This window comes from Dromiciops gliroides, chromosome 2, assembly GCF_019393635.1.
Source record: "Dromiciops gliroides isolate mDroGli1 chromosome 2, mDroGli1.pri, whole genome shotgun sequence".
Classification (NCBI taxonomy): Eukaryota; Metazoa; Chordata; class Mammalia; order Microbiotheria; family Microbiotheriidae; genus Dromiciops; species Dromiciops gliroides.
Genome location: NC_057862.1, coordinates 111,323,036 through 111,334,021, shown reverse-complemented (window position 1 = coordinate 111,334,021; position 10,986 = coordinate 111,323,036). Strand labels below are relative to the sequence as shown.

The 10,986-nt window shown below is 51.7% G+C and overlaps 1 protein-coding gene across 4 annotated transcripts; it reads right to left on the bottom strand.

The window, feature by feature from the left end:
* On the bottom strand, window positions 1–10,972 carry POLL (DNA polymerase lambda). Of its 4 annotated transcripts, none has more exons than XM_043983564.1 (9): window positions 10,613–10,972; window positions 8,946–9,085; window positions 7,761–8,055; window positions 7,387–7,525; window positions 6,566–6,883; window positions 5,231–5,509; window positions 4,792–4,920; window positions 1,263–1,431; window positions 1–964 (listed from the first exon to the last, which is right to left on the bottom strand). In XM_043983564.1, exons 1-9 carry the CDS (start codon window positions 10,642–10,644, stop codon window positions 600–602), a joined length of 1,866 nt encoding a protein of 621 aa, XP_043839499.1. In that variant the 5' UTR covers window positions 10,645–10,972; the 3' UTR covers window positions 1–599. The 4 variants fall into 4 exon arrangements, with proteins under 4 accessions (XP_043839499.1, XP_043839501.1, XP_043839498.1 ...); XM_043983566.1 differs by having other exon boundaries at window positions 5,336–5,509; XM_043983563.1 differs by lacking the exon at window positions 10,613–10,972 and adding an exon at window positions 9,187–9,259.
* Window positions 10,973–10,986: the final 14 nt, after the last annotated feature.

The window sequence follows — 10,986 nt, the reverse complement described above, 5'->3', positions numbered from 1 at the left end:
TATGTCAAATGGATTTTACTATTTCCTCAGTCTCCCCTCACACCCTTCAACCACTGCATACATGCCAGCACTGGACCACTCTCTTCCTCTGCCCCTTCAGAAGTATAGGAAGCAAGGAAAAAGGGAAAGCAAGCTGACCACTTGCTGTAACCATCATCCCCCTTGGCAAAAGATGCTTTATATTCTTAGTACTTGAGTGGAAGTGGGCTAGAAGGTGGGACCCTTCTAGGTAGGCCTGGGTCCTCAGCACAGGAAGTGGGAAAGACTGCACAGCAGCCACCTGCTGCTTATTAAACTGGGGCAAGGGGAGGAGTGAAGCATATAAAAAACCCAAAACAATTTACTGCAATTGTGACACAAACACACATACACACTCAAACACACACACTCACACACACACACAGCCTGCTCCTGGGAGGGCCAATGGATGTTCTTCCAGGGAAAAGCATCGGGGCTCATGAACAGTCAAGGCTCCCAGTGCAGAGTGCTATGGAGGATGGTGATCACTCTCTGCTTCTTTACCAAGCAAAAGAGACCGGGAGGTGAGTAGGGCAGAAGGCCCCGTGTGTGTGTGTGTCTCTAAGGTTGGCAGGGGGAGGTCACCAGTCTCGTTCAGAGGGCTCACGGTATGGCAAGCCCAAGAGTTTGAAGACATCCTTCTCTGTTGGGGTGGGCAATGTCCGCCCCAGCCCCACCTTGACGCCATGGCTGTCGCGCACTACGGCAGTGCTAAGTGCGTGTTCTGAAAGGCTCATACCCTTTGTCTTGGCCAGTGCCCTCATGGAGCGGTTAAAGTAGGCAGAGCCGGTGAAATACAGTAAGGCACAGGCAAACTCACTATAGGGTACCACAATGATGTCCAAACGCCGGTGGTGCCGATTGGGGCCTGGCAATTGGCACACACCCAGGTACTTCTGCTGCTGCCCATTGTCATCCTGGCTGACCAGGTCATCTGTCAGGAAGCCTATGTCAGGAAGGAGAAAGAATGAGGGGACATGAAAAGAGTTCCAAACCCACTCCTAAACTCCAGATCATCAGGACCAGAGCCCCCTTGAGATAGCCCTGAGAAGGGCAGTGACCTGTCCTAGGTCATACAACTAGTTAATAAAACTCAGGACTTTAATCCAGGCCTCTTGGGCTCTTGGATCACATTGTGCTCCCTCTCTGCTTGGTGTTCCTGTGTGAGTAAGCTTCTCGAACCCAGTTCTGTTCCTTTGGGGAACCTCTCACTCGCTCCTGGAGTCCCTAGCCAGGGGCCATACCTTGCTGCTGAAGAGCATACAGGAGCTGAGCCAAGACCCCCTGGTGAGATCGTCCATCTGGGTGAGTGACCAGCACATCCACATCCCCACACGTTGCCTTCCCCCGGCGATATGAGCCACATGCTACAGAGAGCAGCCCAGGGTTGAGGGTATGGGCTGCCTCCCGGACCTGCAAGATGGGGAAGCAGAGGGACTGGTGATCAGGGGCTACCTTCGGGCCCCAAGCCAACCCCTCTCTGGGTGTGGGGTCTTCAGTGGGGTCATAACCACCACTGAAGGTCCAAGAATGGACTAGGAGGGTTAGGAGAAGGGAAGAGAAACTAAGCCCTGGGCTGGAAAGTGGGTGTGTAGGGAGAGGGGATAGGTCATCCTCTACCTTTTATAGCATGGACTAGAAGGAAAGGCCGTTTCTAAACTCTCCTTCTATCCACTGGCTCTTTCCCTTTGGCCTTCAAACACGCCCACATCTTCCTCCTTAAAAAGTCTTCACTTGATCCTACCACCCCCTGAAGTCTTTGTCCTCTGATTTAGCTTCCTTTCACGGCCAAATTCCTGGAAAAAACCTGGCCCCCGTCCCTACTATGGGAGCTGCCACACTCTCTGCAGGACTATCATTGCTCTATTGACTGTTAGATCCCAGTCCTTGTCATGACCTCTGACACCCCTGATGCTGCTGCCCCCGCCCCATGCTGGAGACTTCTCCCAGGCTTCTTCTGATCCTGCTCTATTGGGATTCTCTTCTGGCCTGTCAGAACAAACCTTTTCTATCTCCTCTGAAGGAAAAAGACAAAGTCCCGCTCTATCATGGGGGCACCTTAGGGCTCCATCCTAAGCTCTCTCTTTCCTCTCTGCTCTGGTCTGGTGATCTCATCAAGTCCCACGGATTCAGCTGTCGCCTCTATACGAATGACTCTCAAATCTCCATCTCTCTGCCGTGGTCCAGTTTTGCATTTCTAGCTGCTTCCTGGACATCTCTATCCAGAGCCTCCATAGGCACAGTCCGCAGCTTTCGATGAGTCCAAAGCAGTATTCATGATCTTTCTCTCTAAACACATCCCTCCTTCTTTCTTATTTTTATCAATCATTCAGATTCAAAGCCTCAGGGCTACCCTCAACTCTCAGCCTCATTCACTCCCCAAAGCCAAAGGGCTGGCTGCCAAGGCCTCCTCGGCCCCTCTCGCTGCAAGTGCCACCACAACCACCTGATCCAGGCCCTCATCATTTCTCACCTGGACTACTACAATGGCTTCCTAATCACTTTTCCTCCTTCAAGTCTCTCCTCTCTCCAATCCATTCTTCACAGAGCAGACACATTCTTGGCACTCCACTCTGTTCATGCCCCGTCTCTTGCTCAGGCAGCTCCAGTGGCCCCCACTGCCCTTAGGATGAACTACCAAAGCACTTCTCAATCCTTGAGCACTTAGGATCCAGCCAAATAGGCCTGCTTTAGCTGCTCCAGGAATCACATCTTATTTCCCACCCTATGCTTTTGCACAGGCTGTGGCCACAGTGCTCTTCCTCACCTCCATTTCTTGGAGACCCTCACTCCCTTCAAGGCTCAGCTCCAGTGCCAACTCCTTCAAGAAAACACTTTGCTGATTCCCCCAATGGTTAGCGCCTGCTGCCACCCCCAGCATTACTATGGATTTTGTATATACAGAGACGGCAATTTCTTATCTATGAAAATATCCCATCCCTCGGTAGGATGGAAACTCCTTGAGAGCTGGGGCTGCCTCGCTTTTTAATTGGCATTCTCAGGCTCTGGTGTGGTATCTGGAACACAGTAGTAGGCCCTTCAGAAATCCTTGCTGATTAAGTGATTGATTCAGCACTGTAACATGTTACTGAGGGGAGTTGTAGAATCAATCCTCTAGAAATACTAAAGAACCGGAGAGCCTTCCCTCCCCCACACCCCCCAAATCTAAGTAGGCAGATGGATTACATAAAGCCTAGGCAGCCCTCCTGCTCCCCCATACCTATGAACGTAAAGGTTAGAGGAGGATGTTATGAGATCAAGATGGAACCTGAGGACTGACCAGGTGTCCAGCACCCAGGGCCCGATCTTTGATGGGGGAAGGGAGAAGATCCAGACTCTGTCTCCCCAAGGCTTGAAACAAGGGGTAATTTTCAACCCTAGGATTATCCTTCATTAGGGAGATAAACTCATTAGATTCCATCCCAGAGACACTAAAGCCTTTCTCATGCAGATGGCCTTCCCACCTACTCCCCTGGAAATGAAGCTTTTTGTGGCCCTCCAATGGATGCAACCAGGCCTCCTCAGTGGTCTCCGGACAAGCGGCATCCACTAATCCCTTAATTCCCTTCTTGGGCCTATCCCAAGGGATGGGAGGAGGGGCCTGGGATGGTAATTCTATCAAAAGGCCTCTGAACCGGACCCAAAGCTTCTGTCTGTTCAAACAGGGAAGAGAAGTGCTTCTGATCTAATTCAAGTTGGGGGCTGGGGGGTGAGTGAGCGTATTCTTTATGCCTGGGCACCGTGAATGAGTGACAACGTCAGCACGAACAGTACTGCCACCGTGATGGATGGACACAGGGACAACACAACTAATCTTGGTGCCTGTCCCCAGGGGTCTCCCCATCCTCACTCTATGCCCCACATTATCCCTCGTCCCCCACGATGAATGGAGTGGTCATCCTGTCCTGCCTCAATGGGCTTTTCAGATGTTCTGGCTCTAGCAAAGGGAAGGTGCTTGTGGATTAGGGGAAGACAAATCCAATTCAGTTTAAACAATGTTTAAGGGTCCATTATGTTCAAGACAGTGCTCATTTAAATGCCACCAGAAGCAGCACTGGCCCATCAGCCCAACCTCACCTTGCCTTTAAACAAATGTGCCTCTAGCCTAACCCAAACACAATCCGACTTGAGATGCAGGCCTCCACTAGTGTCAGCTTGAGCTGAGAGGCCGTATTATCATCCAGTGCAAAGAGCAAGCCTGGCTTGGGACACGTGGTTAAGGCCCCAGGCCTGTTCAGGCCTCAGGTCTGTCCCTCTGGGAGCCTCAGTGCCTTCTTCTCTAGAGGGAGATGGTTAGATTGGATACTCTCCAAGGGGTCTTCTCATTGTTACATGCTAACTCCAGGCTTCATCCAACTCTAAACCCACCTTCTCTTGATATAAATCTTAGGCCTCAGTTTGTGGAAAGAGACATGGGGGGAAGGGGTGGGGCAAACAGTGACTCTGTAGGCAGCTACTTGGCCCAGAAGCAGTGTGGAGCCTTCCTGACTCCACCACTCTTCTCTATCCCTCCCTTAGACTCTGAAAATTGTTATAGATGCTTTCCACTTGGGCTTTAGGGAAGCCAAAAAAGGCACCTCTCCCTCCTGAACTCTCACCTTTCAGCCTTTCCTGCCTGCCAGACTCTTGCTCCCCAGCTTCCTTGGGCAGACCATCATGGGCTCAGTGTGAGAGGAAGATAAAGGACACATGTCCTACCTTGTGAACTTCACTTGAAAATCCCTTCCCTTTCCTCCCTGTCCCCCCTTTCCCCAAGTCAGGGTTTCTGCTCACAGTCTGCTCGATCTCTGCAGCCTCTTCCCTGGGGATGCGCATGAGGAAGTCCTCATAATGCTTCAGGCCAATGGCCTGCTGAGCAGTCAGGGTGGCCTGACTTTGGATGTCCTCCAGGGTCCGGAAGCCCTGAAAAAGCAGCCACACATCAGGAGGGAGTGAGGTTCTAGGACAGAGACACTGGTCACTTACAAAGGAGACCCAATCTCAGGGGAGAACATCCCTGAGAGAACAGGATCAGTGCCCAGAGAGGTCCAGGAAGTGTGGAATCTTTTCTCTCCCAGGAAGGAAATAAGAGAAAGTATCCTGAGCTCCTGGGATAGGCAGTTCTGGGAAGTGAGGAAGAGGGACAAAGTAGGAGAAGGAGGTTCAAATAAGCTTTGGCCACCCTTTGAGGAAAGAGACTATCTGGATTTCGTGTTCCCAGCAAACGACCGACCTGAACTGCAGCCCAGTCAAGTGAGGTCACCCCCAAAGAGCTCAGAATCAGTGGAGGGAGCTGCTGTAGTGAAGGGGGGAGGCGGGGCTGGGGCAGAGGAGTGACCTGCTGGTACCACATCTGGGCAGTCTTGCTTCCAACTCCCCATATGTTAGAGAAGAGCTCGAGTACAGGAACGCAGTCACTGATGTGGTCCAGCTTCCGAAGATGACCGCTTTCTACAATCTCCATGATCTTCTCTGCCATGCCCTTTCCAATCCCTGGGATGCCACAGGCTTCCTACGGAATGTGGTAACAGCGACACAAGAAGTAAGTATGGTAGAAGAGATGGGGTTGGGGGGGAGACCCCGATCAACTACAACTGTGCCAGCTTGGACTGCTCCCTGAAGCTCAAGACTATGGAAGGGTAAGTTCAGGACGGTTGAGAGCTGCAAGGCAATGTAAACTTGGACCCTGAGACTGAGCCAGGATGGGGTAATAATCCTAAAGACAAGGCTTTAGAATTGACACCATCTGTAGTGTGAATGACCAGGCCATGTACATACTGTCTCCCACCACCTTAGGGCAGGCCCCCCTCTCCCCTTTCCTAGATTACTGCAGTGACAGCCCTCTCTCGACCCACCTCTAGCATGTGCCCTGCTGCCCAGTAACTGCCCTGCACTGCAGACTTCCTTCTCCACCAACTCCAGGGGCTTTCAGGTGCCTCAGTGTCAAACAGAAGGCCCTCTGCTAAGCTCTGAGAGCCCTCTCCCACCTGGCCCTGGCCTCTTTCCCCTCCCAAACTTTGCCAATCCAGCCAAAATGGCCTTTGCTCTGCTGCTCAGGCCCCATAGTCCACCTCCTGTCCCTCTGATCTTGCTCCAGCCATGCACCATCCATCCCTTATGCCCGGAAGGCCCTTCCTCCTTTCTCGGCTCAGGGAGTCCCTTCCTGCCTTTGGTATGCAGCCCAAGCACCAGTTTCTTCATGAAGCTCCTCCTGATCCCTCTCTTCCATCCCTGGGGGCCTCCCTCCCAAACTACCTTGTACTCAACTACTCAGCACATATTTTTCCTTATTAACTCAATGGTTTTACTGTATGTATATATTTTTATATGTATTTCTGCCTTCCTCCTTCGAATGTAAGCTTCTTACTAGTAGGAATTGTTTTGCCTGGCACACAGCAGACACTTAATCTTTGTTGAGTGGTTGTCTCCTTGCTGTCTGGAAGATTTTTGCAGAGCCCTAATCAGACTGGGGGTGCCCTGACACAGGGCTATTTCTCTTCCCTCAGGATAAGGGCTCTCATCTCACCCTTAGATTAGGCTTCTGCCCTGAGGCCTTCAGGGTTCTTACCTGGTAGGAGGTGACAGGCTTGTGAAAGCTCTTGAGGGCATTAATAGCCTTGGAGTAGCTCAGTGACCGCCACCTGTCACCCTGGACAGCATAGGCTTTGGCCAGCACTTCCAGCTTCTCTGTAATGTGAGCATTGTGGTTGGTCATCTTCTGGCTGGAGGGATGGGCACACACCCACTTCTCACTGACAGTGGGGTCCAGGCTGGGCTCAGCGCCTCCCTCCGGGGTGCTTGGGTATCGGCCAGTGATCAGGGCTTCCAGGTCCGCTGCGCTAACCTGTACTTCCTCCTCCTCACTACCTTCATCATAAGAGGTAGGCTTGAAATAGAGAGAACACACATAATTCATCCTGGCCCTCCCTTCTCTTTCCCTTCCTGCCACTTCCCGAGGCCACAGGCTATCACTCCTCCCTTAGTCTGGGGTTTTCCTGGGCTTGGGAACTGTCCATCTTCTCTCAGATTATGATTCCTCCATCATATTGGGGACTCCAAAAAGGGAGGGCCCATGCTTCCCTCCATCTGAGAGGGAGCCCCCTAAGGAAGGGATGGTGTTTCTTCCTTCTTCCCATAGCACCCAGCCCAAGGCATGGCGCTGCCCCAGGACAGTGGTGAGGTGGTACATGGTGCTGACTGTGACTGAATACAGGAGAAGGACCTCACAGAATAGCAAGTTCCCTGCTGCCCCCATTTGGCTGGAACTCTCCAGACTATCTGCAGGCCCTTACCCTTGGGCACTGACTGAAAGATGACCCATTTCCTGAAGGTCTCCCAGTTCCCTACAGCCCAAGGAGGAAAACAATGGGATTTGGATGAGCCCCTGACCTGTGGCTGGGTATTCGATTTTGAGTGTGCCTCCTGGTGTGGAGCAAGGAAAGAGGCAGAAGGAAGCCCTGCGGGGACTGAAGCTCCAGAGGGTTCTGGCTGGAAAGACTCAACACGAACGTCTGTCTTATCCAGGTACCTGCAGGGAGAGCGAGAGAGCAGAGCCCTAAGCCACCACCAGGCTGCACTGAGACCTTTCCTGCCCTGAGCCTTAACTTTGACCATTTGTGCAGTGGGGATAACGGAGTCTGACTCTTCTAAGAATTTGCAAAAAACCTTGGGCGAGTGGCACCTTTGGTGGTTCAGCTGAGGTTGATTCAGTGAGGCATTTGCTACAGTGAAAGAAAAGATGAAGGCACTGAGGCCGGGCTCACCTACTAGGGATAAAGATGTTGAATCCAGCCGTGTCCACCAGTTTCTGCTCCTGCAAGCACTGGCTCAGCCAAGCTGACTTCACCAGCTGGGCACCTAGGGGCAGCTGTGATAATTTCAGGAGTCGGAGGGCTCGCTCACAGTCCACAGCCTCATCCACCACAATGTGCGTGATCCCCGGGGCCTGAGGGGAGCAGATGCGGCCCCCATGCTGGATGATTTGCTTCTCAAAGATCTCTGCCCGGGCTCGACCAATGCCCGCGGGTAACACATGGACTTGCAGTGGGCTCAGCCACTCTGCATAAGAACCATCCCAGTTCTCATCATCATCCACCCTCTCTCTTCTCTATCTCCAACTCAAAGCATGGATCAGAGAGTGAGCAAGATACAGTGTGGAAAAGTGGTGGACATGCAGTCAGGTAAGGTTTGGCTTCAAAGCCTGCTTCATACACATTAGCTGTGTAAGAAGTCACTTAGCTCTCTGATCCTGTGTTTCCTCACCTATAAAATGGGGAGGATCTTTTCCTTTTTTCTTTTTCTTTCTTTCTTGCTTTTTTTTTTTTTGCGGGGCAATGAGGATTAAGTGACTTGCCCAGGGTCACACAGCTAGTAAGTGTCAAGTGTCTGAGTCTAAATTTGAACTCAGGTACTCCTGAATCCAGGGCCAGTGCTTTATCCACTGCGCCACCTAGCTGCCCCCGAGGATATTATTTCCTTACCTATGTAACAGGGTTGGTTGTTGTTATGGAAAAACCCCCTCCTCTTTTTCCTCCTTCAATCAGTCTTCTCCCTGAAACTGCAGCTCAGGGCAGCCTCCGCCAGGAAGGCCTTCTCACCCATTTTCCAAATTGCCAGTATAATCCTGCCCCAGGCCCCTTCTATACTTACTCTACCAGAAAAGGCAACTGACCCTGTCTTCCCTTAGGAGTTTCCCTAAGGACACAGGCTCTTTCCAAGGGACCCAGTTCAGAGCTCTGCTCCTCAGATCCTTTCTAGGCCTTGATGGGTCCTATTCACATCAAGGGCTTGGGCAAGACAGCCTAAAGGAATCCAGGACCAGGTTTGGGGGGCAGGAGGGTACAAGAGGTCAATATGTGGCAGGGGACAAGCTGGAAAGCAGGGCTTCTTTGGAAGGCTAATTCTAGATACATTCAGTGTGGGGGAGGGGGATGAAAACTAGAGCTCACCTCCGCCTTCTACTTCTTCCTTCTTTGGAAGCTTCAAGAGGATGCTTCTGTCTGAGTCAGTTCTCATTTTCTTCCGTTTGGGAAAGGCCTTTAAGATCCCTCGAGGCTCCATGGTTAGGGCTGAGCCTGGCTCCTTCTCTCTAGGGATAAATTAAGACAGAAGAGTAAGGGAGGGGAGGCCAAGCATCTTCCCTCTTCTGTCCCAGAGAAATCAGCGTTAAGGAGCTGTCCCAGGACCTACCCAGGAATGAGAAATAAACAAGGCTTTAGTCCTAGGTGACTCATGAAGATTGCTTCTCTCATTTCAGGAGCAGGTTGGGACGACTGTGTAGTTCCTTTTTTTTTTTTAATTTAAGTGAGGCAATTGGGGTTAAGTGACTTGCCCAGGGTCACACAGCTAGTAAGTATTAAGTGTCTGAGGCCGAATTTGAACTCAGGTACTCCTGACTCCAGGGCAGGTGCTCTATCCACTGTGCCACCTAGCTGCCCCACACTCCTAATTCTTAATGTCTTTACAAAGCAAAGGTTCAGAGGGAAGTGATTTGGTTAGGAAAATTAATGCATAGAACAAGTGTCTGACAATCTCTGTAGAACACCAAGAGGGCAAAGTTTGTAGCAGGGACCAGAGTTTACACAGTAGACTTGGTCTTGCTATCCACAGAGGATATAAAGATTAAAAAAAAGAAAAGGGCTAGTTTTGGAATTTAGAATAGGAGGACCTAGGTTCAAATTTCAGTTCTGCACTTAGTGGTTGGGTTTGCACTTAGAAACTTTGGGTGGGTCACTGAACATCTCTGGGCCTCAGTTTCTAGGTTGTTCAAGTCCAGGGTCTGTACTAGAACACCTCTGAGGCCCATTCCAACTTTTAATTCATGATCACACAACAGTAATACAAGATACATATAATATTAGGCAGATATCATGTGATCAGAAAAAGAAGAGATCTAGACAAACTGCTCCAGGGCAGTTTGAGTGGCAAGAAAACACTTTCAGGGGCAGCTAGGTGGTGCAGTGGTTAGAGCACTGGCCCTGAATTCAGGAGGACCTGAGTTCAAATCCAGCTTCAGATATTTAACACTTACTAGCTGTGTGACCCTGGGCAAGTCACTTAACCCCAATTGCCTCGCTAAAAAAAAAAAGAAAAGAAAAAAGAAAGAAAACACTTTCAGCTGCAGGTACTGGGGGAGGACTCTGGATAGCTCAGTGATGGTGATCTCTATCCTGATGCTGAGATGAAGGCTCCGTCAGGAGCATCATTACTGAATGAGAAGCATACAAACATTTATCTCGTGTGTGTGTGTGTGTGTGTGTGTGTGTGTGTGTGTGTGTGTGTGTGTTTTAGGGGAACTGGATTGGCACTGAATGGCCTTCCTGAGTTAGGGATGAAGCCATCAATCCTCCCTCAAGCTGGGGGGGGGGTCTCCCTGAGGTTGGGAGCTATCTCCCACGGTCCATCCATCAAACTGGGGACTCCCACAAGTCAGAATCCACGAGGGTCCTTCCACCTGGGCGCTCTGATTGCTGGGATATCAGGCTTTTTGATTTTCATGACCCTCAGCCCCAGGTCGCAGGTGGAGCCAAGGACAAAGCGATGGGTCTTCCTGGGGTGACCCTGGGCGAGGCACCTCACCTCTGCCTGCCACATCTCCTCGTTACGTAGCACCTACCTCCCGGGGTTGTTGTGAGGACCAGATGACATAATATGTGCCAGGCGTTTGGCACAGTGCCTGGAACACAGTGGGCGCTTAATAAATCCTTCCTGGGGGTTGGGGGTAGGTGCGGTGCTGCCCGGGGAGAGAATCAGGGTGTCTGGCGGGGCAGCAAGCCGGGCGGGGCCGCGGCCCGGGAACCACGTGGGGGCACCGACCCCCGAGGACCCGCAAACCCCACCTGGTGGCGGGGATCTCTCGGTCCCGGCAGGGGCGGCCCCCGTGGGCCTGGCCCCTCAAGAAGCAGGGAACTCACCCCGAGGTCTGGCCTCTTTAGGCGCCCCGCCCCCACCCTAGCCCTAAGGACTTTACGGGGCCGGGCGGGGACGGAA